General features: G+C 42.6%; 1 protein-coding gene across 1 annotated transcript in view; it reads right to left on the bottom strand.

The window, feature by feature from the left end:
• The window catches only part of Cntn6 (contactin 6), a 153,454-nt gene that overhangs the window by 1,626 nt on the left and 128,826 nt on the right, over window positions 1-23,002 (bottom strand). Inside the window, 7 exon segments of the mRNA XM_026409025.2 lie at window positions 953-1,065; window positions 11,342-11,528; window positions 12,944-13,059; window positions 13,176-13,410; window positions 18,688-18,758; window positions 22,230-22,379; window positions 22,563-22,721. Coding sequence (XP_026264810.2) covers window positions 953-1,065; window positions 11,342-11,528; window positions 12,944-13,059; window positions 13,176-13,410; window positions 18,688-18,758; window positions 22,230-22,379; window positions 22,563-22,721 — 1,031 coding nt within the window.

Below are 23,002 nucleotides of genomic sequence, written 5' to 3'. Positions count from 1 at the left end.
CCTATGCAACTTAGCAAGAATCTATCTCAAAGATAATAACAATAAAAAAATTAAAAGGGCCAGGGATGTGACTCTGTGGTAGAGCACACTTGGGTTCCATCTTAGTTGAGAAAAACAAAAAAAGAAAGAAACAAAAAGATTTCTATTTTGGCTACTGTCTCTGGAATGACTAGATTGATCTCTGCTAATTAAGTGGCTTGAGGCTATCCTCATTGGTGTTGGCTGTTTAAAGTCAGTGTTAGGTTTGGACCCATGTCAAGTGTCTGAGTGTATATTCCTACTGATGGACACGCTGTGCTCTGGGTACTTGACGATCCCGTTGTTAAATCATCTGAATGATTTTGAAAGGTCACAGCCTACTGGACCCTGAGTTCTAGAAATTCTCTTTGAACGTATTCTTTGACCTCATCGACATTTCACATCCACTACCCAAACACACATCACCTTTTGATGGCAAGAGGAGTCACCTTAAAAAAGTATATAATATGGAACCCTGCAGAATTTTGTATTATGATGGTCCAGGAAACGTGTCACTGGACTCAGACTCTGAGACCTTTTCGGTCAAGCACCCGAAGGCACCAATTTTCAAACCACTTTGTAAAATCATCCTGTTGGGTGCCCTGGGGGGTGCACATCTATCATCCCAGCGGCTCCGGAGGCTGAGGCAGGAGGATCTCGAGTTCCAAGCCAGCCTCAGCCATGGTGAGGCCCTAAGCCACTCAGTGAGACCCTGTCTCTCAGTAAAATACAAAATAGAGCGGGGGAGGTGGCTCAGGGGTCGAGTGCTCCCTGAGTCCAATCCCTGGTACCCAAATAAATAAATAAATAAATAAACAAAAATTATCCTGTCTCCACAGGCAGCAAATTTGTCTTCTACTTTTTTTAAAAAAAATGACATTCCTGATTCCTTGGTGTCATAATTCATAGAACTAAAGGGAAAAGTAGGACTCACCTTGTAGCCCAACACTTCAGACTCGTTTTCCATGGTCTTCACGTGCTCCCAGTTCAAGCATAACTTGGAGTTGGAGAGCTTCCAGGCAATGTTGGCGGGTGGTTGGCTGGGGGCTTTAAAAGACAATCAAAGAGTCCAGTGAATATTAATCAGCTCATGGCCCCTGCACGCTGTGCTATAACACGAAACGGGAAGAACGAGTCTCCGATGATTAGCATAGAAGGAGCTAAAATGTTTTCGGTGTCATTTGAAATCTCGTGTTAATTGTAATCAGAGTAAGCAAAATTTATTCCAATTCCCGTCATTGGAGAACGTCTTTGTGACAAGCGTATGAATTAATAATGGCTTCCCGAATGTCCAGTGTTAATTTATTAATCATGGGCTGTGGAGTGCGTTGGTTGTGTGTTTAAGTGAATCAGAAGTCTCTATGATTAGGATGGCATGGAGCTGTCAATCAATGGGTACGTTAAGCAAATTCTGGTGGCACTGGGACTGTTCAGGACTCTTTGGCTGTCACACAACCAACCCAAGATATCCTAAGCAAAATATTAGTGGTTGACTTTGAAGAATATAGGGGGAATCTGTTAGCAGAGTCTGGAGAAGAGAAAAATGTCAAGGTCTTAGCACAATCCACTGTGTGTTCGTATTAGTATAGACCACGTCTTTGCCATTCTGAGTGTATGTGACAGAAGTCCTAACTGCCCAGACTATCTGAAGATGGAAAAAACGCCTCTATTTAAAGGTAGCTCAAGCTAGAATTCTGGTGAGAAAACTCTGTCTATCTCAACTCTATCACCCGTGCTGGACAGTGAGCCTGAGGCATGTCCTTTAATGTAAAGAGAGCTGGTGGGAACCCAAAAAAGGGGATAAGACAATCATCAGGAAGAGGGTGATTATTCCAGGGGGTGTCTCCTCCAACTCCAAACTGTGGCTTTGAGTTCCTTGAAAGCAGTGTTGTTTGGGAGAGAGGGGAAAGGAAGCAACTAGAGGCAGCCTCCTAAAAGTACAGGATCCCAGTTCACCAAGACCCATTGACAAACAAGAAATCCAGATTCCAGGCCGGGAAGTCACTCATCCCGACAAACACAGCTACCTGGAGGCAGACCGGGTCGGAAGGCGGGTCTCTTGGTTTCCAATCAGGTGAGTCCCTATGATAAGGGGCTCGGAGATTTGACCTGGACAAAGATCTGAGCCCCAGGTGATTGTTTTTGAGATGTGAAAAACTAGGAGAGATTGAACATCATCCAGCTGCAAAGCAGAGGCAAAGATAAAACTTCCCAGGAAGATGTTTCTTGGCAAGTCTTTGGAGTTTGAGAAGCTGAAGGATCTTGGAATTTTCACTTAACTGCTGCTTCACACTACTGGACATGCTTTCTCATTGTGCAAGATGCACGGTGTCCCATGGGGTATGACCCTGCCTTCCCTGGTCTCCAGATCCACCAGAATCACCACTACTGTCCACCCGGTCATAAGTGCCACCCTTGGGACACGTAGACAGAGAAATGCTCCTTCCGATGGTCCCAAGGGGGCTCCGTTTCTGTTTATTGTGAATTTATCATGATGAACGACAGTTCCTCTCGACCACGTGTTTCTCTAACTTTGCGCAGGATCTGAGCCTCCTCAACTCTATTATTACCGACCCCAGCACCACCGTCGTGCGTGGCACAGAAGAGGCACACAATTCAGATATGTTTCATAAGTGACTTGCAATCAGATGACCAAAGAAAACTGCTCAAGGTCCTTTGCCATTTTCTCAGGCCACATTGATCATGCCGTGGGCCACGGGCAGATTCGTAGGTGACCCAATATGGCCTAGCCATTCATTATGTTGTCCTACCTTCAAAGACAAAGGCCGAAGTTGGACCCACGGCCATCCGTGTGTGTTCGTAAGATGGACAGACCCATCGGACTGACCGTCTCCTAGAACGAACCCAGCCCTAATTAAAGTCTATGTTCAGCAAAGGCTGAATGCATCCCTGCCAATACATTCACCTCTGAAGGACCAGATGGCAATATTAATGATTTTGTAACTATCTTCCTGTATTTTACTCCAAAGTGTCTTTTCTCATCTGTTTTTTTTTTTTTTCTTTTCCTTTTTCTCAGCTGTTAGGAAAAAAAAACAAAAAAACACAAGTAATACGAAAAGTCTCACAAGATATTCCGGCTTTAAAATTCTAGTATCCTTTTTGGTTGTCTTTCTTTGATTTCTTGTTCTTTAAGACGGAGCAGCAACATGAACTTCATCATGCAATCAATACGCAGCCAATAAAAATTCATCCTTCAACGTCGTTGGGCCTGATGGAATGTTTCTTCAGGTGCTGGGTTGGATTTGTTTGCTCATGTTAGAGAAAAAGCACTGTTTTGAACATGCAGAGTTCACGGATGAAGCAAATGTGCAAGAAGGTGACAGAGAACGGACTTACACCAGCAGTGTGGATGAGTGAGTTGTGACCTTGACAATAACCTTGTGATTGACATGTTTGTTTTTGCTTCCTCACCCACCAAAGCAGAAGCAAAATACCCCAATAATATATGAGGGGACTTCCACCAGGAGGGAGTACTTTGGAATGAGTGGCCAGTTACATGGATTAATTAGAATGCTTTATTTTTCTTGCTATCACAGAGGTAGAAAGAGGCAGCCTTTGAAGTCAGAGAGAATTTGAATTTGCATCTATTCTCTGCCAACAGCCCTGGGTTGTCTTATCTTTGAAATGAGACTAATCACTCCTAGTTTATAAGATTCTCAGCCTATATGAAACAAAATATGAAATGCGCTTCTCTTCCTTAGTGGTACATATTAAAAAAAATAAAACTCAATCACTGTTAATTCTCTCTCCTAAGACCAGACGTTCACCACTGTGGTGTTATGACATAATCAAGTTTTTCAATGGTGTTCAACCATGGTTTGTTACCGATAATAAAATTCAGAAGTGGGCAATCGATTCACTTCTTAAGTATAATTAGCATATATTCAAGACTGTCCCTTAATAATACAACTCTTACTTGCTTCTTTATAGGATTTTTGAAAGGATGATAAAAATGCAAGACTCTCTCGGCTAATTATCTGGGAAGTTCTACTAGTCTCTAGCCTTCGTCTTTATCCACAAGGGTTTCTAAAATGACCGTGCCACACATCTGCCGTTAAAAAACAAGATAATAATAATAAAAAAAAATCTCTGAAAGCTCTTTACAAGGCCATCACCTTAAAAAGGGCACTGTTACCAGTTCTGTCTCCATCAAGCTGATTAAAGTGGATTGCAAATGCCTACAATGGAATTGTTATATCTACTACCTTAAAAAGCCAAAGGCCAGGTGTGGGGGCACATGCCTATAATCCCAGTGGCTCAGGATGCTGAGGTAGGAGGATAATGAGTTCAAAGCCAGCCTCAACAAAAGCGAGGCTGCTAAGCAACTCATTGAGACCCTTCTTCGAAATAAAATACAAAATAGGGCTGGAATGTGGCTCAGTGGTCGAGTGCCCTGAGTTCAATTCCTCATACCCCTACCCCGCAAAAAGCCAAAGCCCTTCCTGTGGATTATATGAAACACATGTCATAAAGCCTGTACCAGGTTTATACTGGTAAACTAAACAAACAAGTACTTCTTCTAGTTTAAAAAAAAAAAAAAGTTTTGCAGGCAATTTCCAAGGACGAAATCATTTCCTATTAATCAAATGACAAAGCGACATTAAACTAGCCTCCACAGTTCTAATGGTCTCCCTGTAATCAATTTTTCTGTAGATGGCATTTATATTCAACTGTAGTTCACACTGTGAACTCAATTCAAAAACAACTTCTTATGTTACACTTCTGAGTAACAGCATGGGGCTGACATTTGGGCAAGAGAGAAAGAACATAAGTGCAAGAGAGAATAAAAGCTTAATGCTTCCTTTATGTCTAAATATGGATTGATTGCATATTTACAGCAAGAAAGAATCCAGCACCGAGTGCTAGTCAGTCAACGTCAGGGGCCAAACGGAGACAAAATTTGTAAACACTTTCTGCTCCGGTTTCTCAGTGCGTCTTTCTACGCGAGCAGGGCTTTGTTTGTTTTGTTGTTGTTTTTTTTTTTTATTTTCCTTTTCCTCTTAGAATTTATGTAAATATTTTCCTTCCTTTGGTTGAAAATCTAAATGCCTTGTAAGTGATGTCTGGAGGGATCACAGTATATTTGGAGATCCTCTGAGCTGCCTTTTGCAAATGTATCCTATCACTTAGCCACAGTCCTTCCAGCTGAATGGCTGAGGTTTAAGACAACACACCACTCTCATCATGGTCATCCACAGCAACAATAGTAGCACACTGAAGCAACTTTGTATTATGCAGTTGTTTTTTTTTTTTTTTTTTCAATGTAGAAGTCCTTCGGTCTTCTAATTCCTTTGGATCTTTGAGGACCTATCCAAATATGCATTTTTCCAGGACAGGTATTTCTTCTTAGATATATCTGAGACTCTTATTTTATTCACAGTATTTTCATAATTCATTATTATTTCAACTCCATCTTTGCTTACTTTCAGTTATTTTTCTACTACAAGAAAAAGTGCCTGAAGGCAAGAATCCCAAAAGCCACCCTCTCTTTAGTGGATAAACAAATCATCTTATTTCCAGGAAAAAAAAAAAAAAACCAAAAAGGTTCTACCTCCTTTTTAGCTTACCCAATCAGACTAGGCAGAGAATTTTGGCAAATATGAGCTCTGCTCTCTCAATTCCCAGAGGAAGATCAGACATCAAACAGAGAGAATCTACACACGGTGACAGTGTGAATGGGCGATGGATACAGAACTTTTTGATGTCACCATGGCTCAGAGGTGATCCTGATGATATCTCAAGGACCCTGGAGAAATCCAAGTGACATCCAAGGCTGGTATTTAGAATCAGGGCTATCTCTCCAACATTTCTTTAAAGGGATTTCTCATCTCATCGGTGGGTGTCCTTCTAGAAGAAAATTTCTGCCACGAATTTATAAAGAGAAACAGGGGCAGCAAAGAGCGGTTCCCTCCTGCTCTCTAACCATGCAACCATGTGCAATCCCCTCCAAAGAAGAATCACACACAACAGGAGGCAGGGAGCGCTCAGACGTGGCAGCCACTGGGTCGCCAGGGTGTCCGCTCGCCACATCTTTGGGGTCTCAGTGCTAGGGCTAGAGGTACCCAGCATCCTTGCTCCTCTCTCAGATGAGAAGGTGTATCCAGAGCTGTCAAATAACGTGGACACGCCACACAGATGGACGAGGGCTGAGCGGGAGTCACATCCAGACGACTGTCAGAGCTAGTTGAGGGGTAGGAGAGGAAGGGACATTGAGACAGACTGGCCAAGATCGAGCGTGTCCTTTTTTGGTTATTTTTCATTCTATGGGAAAAAAGAAAAGAATGACAATGTGGAGACACCATGGGAAGGCTAGGTTTGCATTTTGGGCCAAAAAAAAAAATTTCAGAGACTTCATCTGGAGGAGGAGAGACTACTCAGACGGTTACAGAGTGCATTAGTCAGCTGTTCGTTGCTGTAACCAAAAGATCTGAGAAGAACAACTTAGAGGAGGACAGGTTTGTCTGGGTCCTTGATTTCGGAGGTTGAGTCCATGGTTGGCTGATTCCAAAGCCGAGGGCCCAAGTCACAGAACGTCCTGGTAGACGGGGGTGAACCCAGCCTAATTCCACCTGAAGATCGGGAGCCATCTCGTCTTCACAAAGTCATAAAAAAGTTAATTTCTATTTTACTGTAAATTCCTGCGATTTCCAAACTTGCTTGGAATGCCTGCCCGTGTCTTGAACTCACCCACGCCCGGCTTTCCCTGACCAGATGACAACCCTCTCTGAAACCTTAGCGGCACCTCATAAATTCTGGTGTTGGGATCTGAATTGACTCCCTAACTTGAAATGTTGAACCGTTTAGATCATTAGCTTACTCTCTGCCTTTGGATTCTACTTGTCAAAATCCTGTTATCTGGAAGTTCTCAAGACACCCCTGCCCCTTTTGCAACTTTTTGTGCTATAAAACCTTGTTCCCGGAGAGCTGGGGTGCTGATCTCTAACCCACGGATTTTGGGGAGAGACAGTCCCCCAGCCAGCCGGAATTACAAGCTTGCTTTAATTTGGTTTAAAATTGGAGTCGGTGGTCTTTTCTTTGCGACGTGGTTTAATGGTGGAAGAGGAGATCAGCTCAGGACATGGCACCAGGAAGCAGAGAGAGAGAGAGAGAGAGAGAGAGAACTTCACTCACCAGGAACAAAATATAATCCCCAAAGGAACACTCTCAGTGACCTACCTCCTACAGTGAGGATACCCCACCTGCTTAAAGGTACCACTGTTAATCCATCCGTGGATTCATCCACTGATTAGGTTACAGCTCTCATCACCATTTTGCTCCTGAAATTTGCTGTATATTCTCACATGGAAGGTTTTGGGGGGGGGGTACCTTATATCCAAACCATAACAGAGGGGGATATTATAACCAGAACAGTGGAAACAGGATGACGAGATTTCATGCTTACAGCGTATCAGTCTAACGGATGACGTGGAAACACCTTTCCGAACCTTCCTGTCCTCATATCTAAGAATGACAATATGAAACTCCTTGATTTGCTGCAGAATTAAGTGAGATGCAGTTTGAAGAAATTAACGCAGGCTCAGAGTCACAAGCTCGGTGTTCCATATTCCATAACTGTGGCAGGCAGAAAAATAGTCTCCTAGAAAGGTCCACCTCCTGATCCTCAGATCCTGGGGCTGTGTAACTCTACGTGGAAAAGAAGAGCCTGCCTGTGGGATTAGGTTAAGGATCTTGGTGTGGGCAAAACATCCTGGATTGTTCTGGTGGATTTGATGGGATCCTAAGGTTCTGAAGAAAGAGAGTCGGAGTTCAAAGAGCTGTACTCACAGTAGCAGAGGGTCAGAGGGCAGAGAGAGAGAGAGGAAGCTCCCCAGGACTGCTAGCACTCAAAGTGGAAAATGGGAAGCAGGGATTCTCCAGAAGCCAGGAAATCCCAAGGAACAATTCTCCGGATTCTCCAAAGGCGGGGCCTTCCTTACCAACACGGAGATTTCTACCCAGGGAAACTGTTCTTCACCTCGGAACTCTAAAAGCATATGACGATCCATTTCTATTTGTTTTAAAATACTGTCTGTGGCAACCTGTGACAGTATCACTAGGAAGTGTTACCATTCTGTCCTCACGATGTCTGACATGCAGGATGTCAAAACACCACGATGGAAGGTGGGCTGGTGTTCAGATGCAGCAGGTTAGAGATTTGTGTCACCTCCTTGCTCTCAAGGGCTTGTTGGCTATTATGTTAATGGCACTGAAGCCTACAGGCTGGTGGTGAAAGCCAAATTTTTAAGAAATACTGAAAGTAGATTTTTTTTTTTTTCACGAAATAAATTGGGACCTGCCAAGGATTTTGTATTTGATTCAATTCAGAAAGAACACACAGAGGCCTTCACTTAAATCTTTCTGATTCTCATTTCAATTTTTCCCTTAGCCGATACACACGACCACTCCATTCTGGGGTGATGTCATTCCTGATTCATGAAACCAATCCCAAAAGATCTATATCTCCAACATTTTTATGAAGTGATGATGTGCTATTAGATCAAACCACCAGTTGTTTTCTTGGCATTTGATCCAAATTTCCATCAAATCCATCCAAGTTGCTCGGCCAAATAAACTTGATGTTAAAAAGAAAATTTTCTTCTTTGGAAGACATAGATTAGCCCAAACTAATGCACATTTATGTTAGGCTGCATGGGCAATCAAATAGCAAATGCAGGTCACAGAAGAAAAGTTCTGATTGAGGTTTTGTATCTATCTTTTGTATGTCATATATCATGACATATCTCAGAAATGCGTACGTATTTATATATCCAGACACACACAGCAATCTCATTCTGAAATACATGCTTCGTTCACTCTTCAGGTCTCAACCACCTTAAGCTGATCAACGGGATGATGCCTATAATAAATCGACCTCAGTCCGGGCTCCATGACTGCACTGAATTGTCTGTGTGAGCTTTTCACGATACAAATCTGTGTTTTTTAAAATAAACAACAACAACAAAAAAACCAAAACCCCCAAAACAAAAAACAAATACTATTCCTACATGTTCCTAGTCACCTTTGATTTTGCTTGAAATAGAAACTGAATTCCACCCAGAATTTTTTTTGTGTGTGTGTGACGTTGGTGCCACTCCATCAGCTAGAACTGAATGTCCAGGCAATCTGAAAACCACGGATTGATTGGAGATTTCCATTCCTAGCTGCAGAATAGCTGAATTCTGGATGACTTCAGAACAAACACGGAAACTTATCCTAATACAGGTGTCTGTCAATGACGACATCGCTTTAGTGCAGGTAGAGCAAGACAGGGGGCAGAACAGAGCTACATCTCTAGCTGATCCACTTGTGGGCATCAGTCAGAGGTCAGCTGCTCTCAAGCTGAGTAGATTAGAGCATCACAGGAAAAAAAAAAAAACTATAAGAATTTGGAGAAAGACAACATGGATCAAAGAACAGTCCTAGAGATGAGCTTTGAGAAATAAATAGGATTCAGATAAGAGGTGTGGCACTCTAGACATGGAATGGCAAGGATACTACCAAGTGGGTTTAACTTAACCTCTTGTTTGGATCAGAAGGTTCATGTTAAAAGGAAAACGACCCTTAACAATGGATGTGCCTCTTAAATCTTAAGTGTGAACTTAGAGTCCACACTTTCTACTCCCTAGAAATGACTGACCCCTGAGAGTTCTGTTTGTCTCCCTCTTGACGGTTCCTAAGCACTTGGTATTTCCGATGGTCCTCTCATTGTTAGCGCCTTGTTTGTACTTCACTGATAATTTAGGAAGGTGGTGAGGACAGAAGAATTTCCCATGAACAGATAAGAAAATTACAGCAGAAAAAAAATGGAATGCCTTGTCACTTCCTGTCATATGATGCGCGTCAGTGCTGTACCCAGAATTGGTACAGGTCCCTGAATTGGTACAGCTCTGGTACTGACTGGGCCATCACTGGGTCATTTATTTAACCAAGGGTCTGTTAACTAAGATGATTTTCAGGTTCCTTTTGACCATAGTGAGTGTAAGCATAAGGGGAAAAAACCCTTAATATCACCTGATTTTCAAACTCTTCTCAACCGTCTTCCCCAATACGCAAGAGAAGTGACAACACAGCACTCATGGGCAAGTGAGAGTTTGGCATTTTGTTGGTAGCATTGGATTTATGTCTTAGTCTTTCTCAAAATTCAACAACTACAGAAGTCCTCCCCTCATCCACCGTTTTACTTTTCATAGTTTCAGTTAATCCATGCTCAATGATAGACTGAAAATATTAAATGGGATGTTAAAAAAACTAAATATAAAATTTAAATTGCAAGCTGTTGTATTGTGACGAGATCTCCCGCTGTCCCACTCCATCCAGCCCAGGACATGAGTCATCCTTTTGTCCAGTGTATCCAAGCTGTATAGACTACTCACCCGTTAGTCATTTGGTAGCCATCTCAGTTATCAGATCAATAGTCAAAAATACAGGTGATGTATGTCCATCTACTGTGTACGAGGGATATTTAAACATATAAAATCACAAAATATTCACATTATAGCTATGATTTACTCCTATGTGATCAGACCATTCCCAATTTTTCACTGTGCTCCACATTGTAGAATATGTGTTCCTTACTGAACTCAGGCAGAGGGCAAGGGCAACCGTAACCAGTGATCACTTCTGATTTAGTAGCCCCAACTATGTGACAGATGCCAGAGCGTTTACAAAAGGGAGATGGGTGAGAGGAAGCAGAAGAGTTCATCTTTAGATTTCCAAGGGCATCCAAGTAAAGTATAGTGACAAACATCCTCGGAGGAAAGATTGAGGTATCCGACAGGGTACACCGTGAGACTCAAATGATCAATAAAACAAAGCAAAAAATAAGGAAAAAAAAAATTTACTCATCATTTACTAACGTGCTAAGCACTTGTTGATAAGTTTCCCTTTCAACCTTGGACAACGCTCTGGGAGGCCATCAATGCTAATTTTTCTCCATTTAACAGGTGCTACTGAGACTCAGAGAGAGAGAGTAACCACTCAGCATTTCTGGGATGGGAGGTTTTGAACTCATTTGGGGAAATGCAGACTGAAGTCACCACTCTTCCACATAACCCCCTTCTGTCTTTAAATACTGACAGCTCTCCATCCATCCTCGGGAATTCCATAATAATCCCAAGAGTTTCTCTGGGTGGTCCCCAGAAGGTTTCAACAGTTATTGACATTAAAGATACAAATGCGGTCACCCCAGGAACCCAGCCCTAAGGTCCATTCACTTACTACTCAGGAAATGCACCCAGGGTAGGAAAGGGCTTCCACTCACAGACCAGTCTCATTTTCCCAAGGGGTGGGGATGGATACTTACGGGACTTTTTGGTGGTGACGTTGACCGGGGGGCTTGAGGGACCTGTCCCTGCTGTGTTGTAAGCTCTCACCGAAGCAAAGTAGATGGTGTTGGCTTTCAGTCCCGTGATGTTTTTGGTGGTGACATTTCCACTGACCCGGGTCCGACCGACCATGGATTCCTTGGAGTCGTCCGTCCAGTATAAGATCTGGTTATTCAAAGAAAAGAATAAGCCAGTCACGGCTTTCCAACAACCATCGATGGCAGGTATTTGGAGAGAGACAGTGTCAGAGACAAAAATGATTCCCAATTACAGAGGAATGTGGCAAAACCACCAAATTACTGAAGTCTAATACATAAATAAAAAAATAAAAGTTGAAATAAAAGATACTCTAGGTGAATACATATTCTTAATAAAAATTAGAGAGCCCGGGCTTTCCTAAATTTCCAAACTAAAGTGATTCATGAGCTTGTGTGAAGGTTATCGGCTTTGACAAAGAGTACATAACACATCTGAGCAAAACAAATCTCATGCGTCCATCAAAGACACTAGCAATGATGTTCTGCTACTGCCATTAACTCCAGAGTTCTTTGGATCAGAGGGTAGTTAATAATTGAACTTATACTGATCCCTTTTCATGCTTTTAGACACAATAAAAAAGAAAGAAAAAGAGAGAATAAAGGGTAAATATATATTTGTAAGTCCTTACAGCCTAGTTAGGAGATTAGAATAGCTATATGGAATGAAACCATGGGATGTTTTCCAAAGATGTGAAACAGGAAGAAAAAAAAACTATAAGAATTTGGAGGAAGACAACATGGATCAAAGAACAGTCCTAGAGATGAGCTTTGAGAAATAAATAGGGTTCAGATAAGAGGTGTGGCACTCTAGACATGGAATGGCAAGGATACTACCAAGTGGGTTTAACTTAACCTCTTGTTTGGATCAGAAGGTTCATGTTAAAAGGAAAACAACCCTTAACATGGATGCGCCTCTTAAATCTTAACAATATTGATGACAGGTGCGATGCTGTATATCAGGTTTCTAGAACTTACTCATTTAACTGAAACTGTGTGCCCCTTGAAATGCCTACCACTTGTTAATTTCCTGCATATGATCACTTGGAAAGACTCTCTTCCCTTCATTCCTTCTTTATCTTTAGACGTTGCTATAGTTTAGATCTGAAGTCCCTCCCAAGGCCCCTGATTGAAGGCCCATGGCACTACCTGGGGGCATGGAACCTCTAAGAGGTGGGGCCTAGTGGGAGGAAGTTAGATCATTGCGGTCCCATCCTTCAAAAGATATTGGGATCCTAGTGCCTTCCTGTGTCTCTCATTGCTTCCTGGCTTCCTGGAGGTGAGCGGTTCCTTGGCCACATGCTCCCACAGTGAAGAGGTCCATTGCCACAGACCCCAAAGCAACTGGCCAAACCATCATAACCTTAATCCGCCAAAACCATGAGCCACAATAAGTCTTCTTTTTAAGTTGATTATCTCAGGTCTTTTGTTACAGCAATGAAAAGCTGACCAATACAGACAGACAGTACAACCTAGGTCAGGGGTTTGGGGATGCTGTGCATAAACTGGTACCTTTAGAGGAAGCGGAAAGTGCACCTAGATTACCTCGTAGCCTAGCACTCGTCCTGTGTTCCTGTTCCAGGCGATAGCGTGCCATGACACCTCCACTTCAGAAGCAGAGAAACTCTGGACGGAAGTTCCCTTTGGGGCCAGCTGAGGTTCTACCATCCAGACAAAGACAGAGGCATCCGTTAGCAGAGAGGGACCTTCCAGAAAACCAAGGCCACATGCACATCAGTTCTCAAGCGGAGCCAACCCAGAACGAAGGACAACTCACCGTCTTCCCCGGAGTAGACGATGGACACGGGGCTCAGGGAGCCCTCTCCTTCGTTATTATAGACCCCGACTTTGACTTCAAAGGGAGACAGGGGTGTGATGCTGTCGTTGCGGTAGATGAACCTGGAGGATTCCACAAAGGCGACTCTCTCCCTGGTCCAGGTGGTCGAGCCCACGGGCCGGAACATGACGATGTATCCAAACCCTTCTCCGTTCTGCAGTTCTTCTGGAATGGACTTGGTCAGAATGTGGTCAGTCAACTCAGCACGGGCCAAAGTATGGTAATGAGCTCTTACAATATTTAGTGGTTATTCGGCATTTCTTTTATAGAAACGATCATAGGTATTGGCCCTGTTTAGTGACATACTGAAAAAATACTCTTACTTGGAATGCCAATAGGAAAATGATCCCAAAGAAAGGTATTCAGAGCAATAGTTGAAACTTAATAAAAATAAAAAAACCCAAATCCTATACATTTATATCCAGTTCCTTCATCATTCACCAATGACGATCCTATGTGGTCTAAAAGATAACATGGTTTCGAGATTGAAAACTAAAACACGATTCTAAACTCAGCACAGAATTCACTTAGTAACTGTTTAAAACTCTGTATGTTTTCACTTCACAAGAAAATCTTGTAAGAGGTGGGTGATGAAATTATGTGACGATAACATACCCTTTAAGACAGAACGTTTTCTCACAAGAAAGCCTAAAGGATCTCCTGGTATCTTCAAAACCCATATCTTCATTTGTAGTGAACCACTGTGTGTTTTTCCTGACATAAGCAAATATGTGACAATCTCCACAGAGAGATCAAATTCTATGAAATACATCCCCAAACCTGAAATCATTCAAATCGCAAAATATGTGTAAGTACCCATTTCCCCAGAACTCTGTAAATAAGAAAAAAAAAATGATAAGTCATCACATACAACGAAGCAAAGGAAAAATGAATTTGGGGCTTGATTCTGGACGAGTATCCACCTGGTTATAAGAAACTTGTATTGAAAAATCGATGACTTGGGGCTGGGGTTGTGGATCGGTGGTGCTGTGCTTCCGTAGCATGTGTGAGGCACTGGGTTCGATTCTCAGCACTGCATGTAAGTAAATAAAATAAAGGTCCATTGACAAGTAAAAAAAAAAAAATGTTTAAAAAAAATCAATGACTTTGTTGTGTTTTTCCAAAGGAAAAGCTTTTATGATGCTTCCTTAATATTTTGGTAGACTAAAAATGCACACCTAACAGGGCATCATAACCTGAGTCCCTCAAGTTCCCAATGACATGTCTGAGACCCTCCTTATCCATTGGAGTTCATTTACTACACAGTTGCAGTATCCCCCAGAGTTACACCATGTCTGATGACCCAGCTACCACACCAGAACAAAGGGACCATCTTTCTCAGAATCTATGAGTTGTTCTAGTGCAAAAATCTCTGTGCTCTAGACCAGGAGTGGTGATGGTGTATCCTGTAATCCCAGACACTCTGGAGTCTGAGGCAGAAGGATTACAAGTTTGAGGCCAGCCTCCACAACTTAGCAAGGTTCTAAGCAACTTAGCAAAACCCCATCTCTAAATAAATAAAATAAAATAAAATAAAAAAGGTCTAGGGATGTGTGTGGTTCCATGGTGAAGGGCTCTGGTTTCCATCTCTGGGATCCATTCCACCAAAAGAAAAAAGAAAAGAAATCTTTGGGCATGATTGTAACCAACAGACACAACTTCTGTCACCTAGAGAGTTTGCATCTGAAGTAGGAGGACTGGGTGGTGGTGGGCAATCACAGGGCAGGCAATAAGCAGAAGGTGGTCAGGATCAAGGGCACTGGGGCACCTAGAAGCTAAGTAAAAGAAGCTCTCAATTAGACACAGAGGAGAGAGGACTGAACTAGTAGCCAGGTATAAAATTGGAAGCAGTGGAGTTGGGAAGAACTGAGGCCCAGGTGAGGATTACTAAAGCCAGGGGTTGTTCACAAGAACAGGTGGTTCTGGACGGGACTCCTGGGCCCAGAACAGAGATGAGCAAAGTTGCAGCTCTGCCTTTGACCTGGCTGCTAGGTTGCTCCAACATTTCCCTGTCCTTGTTACTTTCCATGTAGCTTTACACTAAATCCCCATTAACCAAGATGACCTGAGCGATTCTCTTGTTTCCTGCCATGTGCAACAGTCTTAGAGACACAGAAAGTGAATAGAGCAGGGGAGATACAGTTTCAGAAATCCAACAAGGATGCTGGGTCCGGAGACCAGCATTAAAACAGTTGGTGAAACTAGGCATATGTCTGTCATCCCAGCGGCTCAGGAGGCTGAGGCTGGAGGATCGTGAGTTCCAAGCCAGCCTCAGCAGAAGCGAGGCACTAAGCAACTCAGTGAGACCCTGTCTCTCAATAAAATGCAGAATAGGGCTGGGGAGGTGGCTCAGTGGTCAAGTGCTCTTGAGTCCAATCCCCGGTACCCCCTACCACCACCACAAAAACAAAACAAAACAAAACAAAAAAAAACCTCAAATAGTTGGTGACAGGAAGAGATTGGTGAGAATTTTAGAAACTTGCTGGAATATTAGACTTGTCGGGGATGCTTCTCTGAGCTCAGATGTCTTCAGAATGCTGAGTCAGAATTCACGGAGATCTGCATGTGTCAATGGAGTACAAGGACTTTCTCATGGGGTTCCCTTAAGAAAGGTCTAAGACCTGCAGGTTCAGTTGAAGGGGAACCAAAGAGACTTCTTTTAAGTTTTTTTCTTTCCTTCCTTCCTTCCTTTCTTTCTTTCTTTCTTTCTTTCTTTCTTTCTTTCTTTCTTTCTTTCTTTCTTCTTTTTTTTATATGGACAGAGAGTCAGAGGGTGAAGAAATCTGCCTAGCTGTTTCAAGAGAGCAAAAATGAGTGTTTCCTCCTTTAAACAGAGAAAGTGGTCAGTAGAATGAAAGAAATGCAGAATTTCTAGAGGGAGTGAAATCCATTGCAGATAGACAAAGACTAATAATTCAGTTTGCAAGCACAGCATCCTAAGAACTCCATCTACGGTTAGAAACCAAGGCTTGGTAAACTCCACAGCCTTCTAGCCAAATTTGACGCTCAGCCTGGTTCTGAAAATACAGGTTTCAGGAACACAGCCACCCATGTTCATTTATATGTGGCCGGTGGCTGCTGCTGAGCTACAACAGCCCAGCAAAAAAGCTAAAGAAGGATCCTGTGGCCCACAGACTGACTAATTTCACTCTCTGACCCTTCACATAAGAAAAAGTGTCCACTCTCGTTATGAATGTCCACCTCCTATTTCATCCTACAGAGTTAATCTATGCTCCAACTTAGAAGTGTTGGGGAGCATACAACATGAACATGCGCTAATGTCCATTTTGCCTTTATTTCTTTTGATCTGTGTCCAGTGACCAGACAGGATATCCAACTTGTGGAATATAGCAATTGCTGACTCCTCAGAAAGGAATGACATGCACAGAATTTGTGAGTGCCCCACCCCACGTATAGACTATAACATAATTAGCTATCGACCTTAAGGAATTTCCGACTACCAGGGAGAAAAAATAAGGTGTGAAACCAGCAAAACTTGCCCACTCTAATGAAAATACTACGTGGCCTTTGCCGAAGTGATTCTCTCGGTAGACTCATGGGAAGGCTAATGAATTTGTGGAAAATGTGTCCAGAGGGTCAGGAGCAATAGGGCAGATACACAGGACTCTTGCCCACCCTGAGCCATCAAAGTGCATGGGGAAAATTCATATTCTAACTCATGGCAAACTAAAATAGCAAGAAGGGGGAGCCCTAGGTTCAAATGCTTCTCTGTCCAGTGGTAGCTTCAGTTTCCTCACCTGCAAGGGCTCCGTGTTATGGGTTGGATGTGAGATATCTCCCCAAAGCCCACATGTGAGACCATGCAAGAAGGTTCAGAGGACCTTGCCACCAGGCCCCCGGCTTGTCCATACTCTTAAATGCCCAAGTAACTTCTGAAATGGAGAGAGAACTGCAAAGCTTACTGGTAGCAGAGTGAGAGAGCGAAGCTTCAGCACGCACAGACCTTCCACCCGACGTGGAGCAACTGTGCTTGCTCTCAAGTGTATACTTGGAACCCTCAAAGGGGGATTGTCCATGAGCAGCCTTGAAAGGGACTCTATCCCCAAAGATCACCTACAACATCAAGATTCTGGGCACAAACCACCAGAATCCAGAAACTAGGAAATGCTTCAGCAGCCATTTGGATCTGTACTAAGGAATGATGACTGGGGGTCCTCCGTGGGAGCTCTCCGAGGGAACAACGCCCCTCCCCAAACACAGTCACCGCCCACAGTGCCCTGAAAAACACTGTCATCTGGCCCTTTTCTGTGTTTTATATTTGCCACGGCCAAATTACAAAGGGATCAACCATTAGCACCTACCACCTAGCGCCTAGCACCTATTCTACCCCTTTCCTTTCCTCCCACTCCGACCCTCTGGAACCATGGAGAATCCAGGGATAGCACAGTGAATGAGCGCTATGGCTTAGATATGAAGTGTCCCAGGAAAGCTCTTGTGTGAGACAATGCAAGAGAGCTCAGTGGTGAAACGATTGGGTTATGAGAACTGGATTAATCCAATGATATGAAATGGTAACTAGTCAGCTGGGGTGTGGCTGGAGGAGGTAGGTCCCTGGGGGCATGCCTTCAGGGTTTATATTTTGCCCTCGGTGAGCTGAGCTCTTCCTGCTTCTTGGTTGCCATGTCCTGAGCAGCTTTCCTTGGCCTCCACCTTCCGCCATGTTGTCCTGCCTCACCTGGGCCCCGGGCAATGGAGCCAACTGTCTCTAAACCGAGATTTCTGAAACCCACGAGCCCCACATCAGCCTTTTCTTTTCTCCTTGTTTGGGGCCAAGACAGTCCTGAGACACTGGAAATGAGAGACTGGCAGAAAGTCTAAAGATAAAAGGCCAGAACCAAATTTGCCATGCGTACAAGCCAAGTCAATATGATGTTAAACACAGTGAGCAGAAAGGGTATTCCGTGGGCCTAAATATTCATCTGGATGCTGGAAAGAACAAGTCCACAGGATATAAAAAGCAATGTTAGAGCAACAACCATCCTCGGCGGGTAGGCTAATGGGTTCACCTCCCTCACATTAGAATAGTTATAATAATAATAATAATAATAATAATAATAATCTAATAATGATTAATAATAATAATAGTTCTAATAATAATCCAGCTCAACCAGAACTGGTCCTAAAGAAAAGGCTACCAACCAATGCTCCCTAGATATTGAAGTTGTTTTTCTTATACTGGGGAAGAAAACTGTGCTGAGTTACTCATCCTCTCATCCTTTGGGACGAGTTAGAATTTCCTAATACCACCCCTAAGTCATTCATCATCAGAAGGGTGTATTTTTAATCCCAAGTATTTTCATATATTCGCAAGAGTGATCCAATAAATCTTTTTGTGTGGTTTTTTTTTTTTTTTTTTTTTGTTCCTTCAGTGTTCTTCCTGGCTGGCTAAATCTTTTTTCCTTCAAAATAACTTAGTTGGACATAAAATTACCTCCCACGTAATGACGAGTTCGGATCGGCTTCCTCCACCTCCGCTAACGCTTACCGGGGCCACCGCAGGCACTGAAAGCAATCAAGAGAAATGGTTGGGGTGGGGGTGGGGGTGGGGGTGGGGGTGGTGGCAATTATTAAAGCACATCTTCATCAGGAAGAGAATTTCGTTTCTGGGTTTCACCTTTCAAAAATCCCACCCAGGCACCCTGGGAGAGAGAGAGAGTCTTGCATTTTTAATGAACATAAATTATGTTTACACAGATCCAAAATTTCTAAGAGGAGAGAGGACACAATTGTGTTTGATGCATGAGCACCCCGGCTCCAAAATTAATTAAAAATCGAGTAACGTCGTGCGTTTGACATTATTATGCATCATCTACTAATTGGCGAAATGATGTTCCATTCAGATGGTATCAGGGAGACCGCTGATTTAGTACCTAATTATATAGTTGGGCTGTAAACAAGTTACCGTGGCGGTATATTAATTAATTATTTTTGTCAATAAACAAACTAAAAAAAAAAAATTTTTTTTTCTCCTTATTTGCCATCAGGGTATCTTAACATTTAAAAATGAAATTCTTAAAGAAATCTGTAAATGAATGAGTTTTTATTTTATCACCTTGTGTTTGAATCTCACAACTCTCAGGAAAGAATAAGAGGGGTTTCTCCCTCTCAGAGTTTTCTCATGTAAAGAAGGTGACTGTGAGGAGCATCCTTGTATCCCCCGTGGAATATTCAGAAACCAATGATTCTGATGAATCACACAAAACAGTGCCCTTCAGCTACACCATGCTGAGTACGAGTGTGATAAATAAAGTTTCCAGGCAAATTGCAAAATTGACCATTGCTATTGTGTCATGTATAATGTGGTGCATGATCCGGTGAGGCTGGTGTAGGTGTGGAACTGTTAAAAAAAAAAAAAAAAAAGCACTATTTTTCTTGTGAAAAGGACAAAGGTATCCTGTAGTTTGGATAGTGGTAATGCTGCTGAGTATGCTTTCAGGTCTGCTAGTTATGTGGTGCGTGAACCATGTGAAATTACGTCTGGCCGTTGTGACCGATATTGCAAGGTGTGGTTAGAAGCCATCTGGGTAGGGCTGGGGACCAACCGGCTTGCTGGGGTTAAAACGGGCCAGGCTTCTCTGCTCACTGCGACTTTTCCCCACCGTGCACAGACCATTTCAGGAAATCTAGTATTTAATTTCCTTGCATTTCATACACACGCTTATCTCTATCCGCAACACAGCCAGAGGATAATCTGTTCTTTTACAAAACAGCATCTGCCCAACACGCATTTTCCTCTTCAAATTTACCCTTGATTTTTTTTGTTTCCTTCTAATTTTATGAAGATGTTCACTAGAACCTACAGATGTTTTTCTCTAATATGCAGAAAGTAGGGATTAATAAAAAAGGAATGAAATAAGGGATCTTCCTTAAAATAGAAGGAGATCAGTATAATTAAAGGGGGGAACATGGAGGAGGGAGGAGGAGAGGAAATGGGAAGGAAGTTGGCCCAAGGATGCTATGTGCATGCAGAAATAGATCATGATTTGTTCCAATTTTATATATGACTATAATATACCCATTAAAAATAAATCAATAGAGTAGAAGGAAGATCAATAGAGTAGAAGAAGGGACCAGGAGGAGGGCCAAAAGGAGAGAACAGGAAAGTACTGGGGATTGAATTGGAACAAACTATGTTAATAGGCATTTACGGATGGATCAAAATGAGCCCCGCTATTCTGTACAACTATAATGCACTAACAAAAATATTAGGAAAAAAAAAAAAAAAACAAAATCATTTGAACCTAGACCTATTTTCTAAATCTTTTTAATACCTTTGGTCAAAATTTCCATGAGTCAGGATAGATTCTACCCGGTCACTGGGTTTGACAGTGCTTGGCAGGTTACAGGGACATTATTTCAAGGCCTTTGCCTCATTGAGCTGTGTATATAGCAAATTGTTGGAAAAGAGACTTGGGGTTCGCTCTCTCTAAAGTGTCCAGTTTTCTGTGAAACATAAAGTTCCATTCTTTATTTAATTTTTTTCAAATTAACTATAATAAGGCTGAAGATCATATTGAGAAGAAATTGGGTGTGTGAGGATGGGGGAGAGGGGAGGGTAGGAGAGAGGAAGGGGAACTTCAGCAAGATCCGAAAACTTGGGGGAATCAGGATGATCGCACGGCTCACTGTGAAGGACAGCGTTCATGGTCAGTACAAGGTGGTACCCAAATTGTACTCTAGAAACTCCACAGTTTGTGTCAACCTTGCCAAAGCTACCCAAATAATAATAATAATAATAATAATAAATCAGCTGTAAACAACCAACCAGAACCCAAAGCTAATATCCAGAGTCTTGAGTCCACACCTAGAGATTCTGATGTCAGGCTTGGAAATTTCTTGGTTTACACCCTTTCTCTGGCTAACCTCTTGCTCGTCTAAGTCCAGGCTCACTGTTATTTGGAGAATGCTGTGTTCACAGCTGTTCCTTCTAATCCAAACTCTGTCCAAACAACCAGCTAACATCCTGGTCCTCATCTTCCTCTCCTGTGAAAAAAAAAAAAGGAACTTCTTCTCAGCCCTACACCTGTTGCATGATTTCATCGGATGTTACTGCTGCAGATTATATCTTTTTCTAGAGCCAATCCTCTGATGGAAATATGACATGATGCCCGGGAAGGCAGCTCAGTTGGTGGAGTACTTGCCTAGCATGTGTGAAGTGCTTGGTTTGATCCCTAGTCTCTCTCTCTCTCACACACACACACACACACACACACACACACACTACCTGCAGTTTAGAAATTGAATTATAACTGTGCATGTCTTTTGAAATTAGCTCATGCTAGTTCAACCAAGCCAGCCACAGCAACGTGACCTTTTTTTTTTTTTTTTTTTGCAGGACTGGACAAGAACATCGACTTTACGAGCTACCAGAACAAGTTGATAAGCCGTCATCCTGGATGCAGAAGTTTGAGCCTAACAAAGAGGATCTACTGAGAAAAGCTCAAGAAGACTGATTCCGAGGCCAGTTCCACCTATGTTCTGCTGTTCAGTGAACCAGTTGGTGCTTAATTAGAGCTTCCGTTAAATCAATTGAGGGTTTACCTCATTTGCATGAGCAGGAATGCCTGCTCTTGTCCAAGGTCCCTGTAAGTAGGTCAGAGTTGAGAAACAGATGAAAATGTATGGCTACCTGCACCAGAGACTGGAGGAATTCTTGGCTACCACATCTCAACGAAACAAGCAGTCACCTGTGGGCATTTACCAACCTGCAGACTTCTCTATTAGATTTTTGCTAGAAAATGGATAAGACACACAGATGGCTTCTGAGATGCTCTTATTCTGATAGTCTTGCTAAGGGGTCACCATCTTTAATTCGACCCACTGTTCTAGGAAGTACACCTTGCCTGGTACAGATAAAAATGTAAAAATGAGCATCCCTCGCTCACCGCCACGTCCTACGAGACCCATAAAAATACTTCTTAATTTCTTTTTTTTTTTCTATTTCTGCACTTTTCAGAGACATTGATTCCTTACCTGACGCCTTGGTTCTCAACAATTCCGATGGCTTACTCGGCTCTCCGATGCCAATGCTGTTCCCGGCGACAACCCGGAATTCATACTCCACCCAGGGACTCAAACCGACCACCGTGGCATTGTGTGTCTGACCATTGAGAATTTCAGGGACTAAAAGGAAAAGGGACACTTAACAGCCACGGATTGGCACTAGCCAAAAACCAACGATCATGTGAAATGATTATTAAATTTAAAAACTGTAAAATTACATTGGTTTACGTTAATAAATTTAAAAGTATTTTTTTTTTTTTTTGGTGGTGGTGGTTAGAATATAAAAGCACCTGTGTCACTTACCTGTAGCAACAGCTTGCCAACCCACAGAAAAAGGTGTCCGAGTCTGAATTGTAAATATTTGAATGGGACTGTTGTTATCCGGGCCTGGGGTCCACTTTAGCTGGGAGGTGGTACTAGAAATGTGTTCTACTCTCACATCCTCCGGGGGACCTGGAGGACCTTGAGAAAGATATTTTATGATGACTGTATTAGCAAATCATTTTTAAAATATTTTTTTTAGATGTTGATGGACCTTTATTTGATTCATTTATTTATATGTATGCAGTACTGAGAATCGAACCCAGTGCCTCACCCATGCCAGGCTAGTGTTCTACCATGGAGCCACCACGCCATCCCTGCATTGGAGATTTTTAAATGCACTGATTGACAAGGACGGTCTATTCCTACACAGTAAAGCATCCTTGTGGAAATGTTCCCTCCAGAGATTAGAAAATTGCTAG

This window comes from Urocitellus parryii, chromosome 16, assembly GCF_045843805.1.
Source record: "Urocitellus parryii isolate mUroPar1 chromosome 16, mUroPar1.hap1, whole genome shotgun sequence".
Lineage (NCBI taxonomy): Eukaryota > Metazoa > Chordata > Mammalia > Rodentia > Sciuridae > Urocitellus > Urocitellus parryii.
Note: the sequence above shows the minus strand (reverse complement) of the source record. Positions and strands in the feature narration are given on the sequence as shown.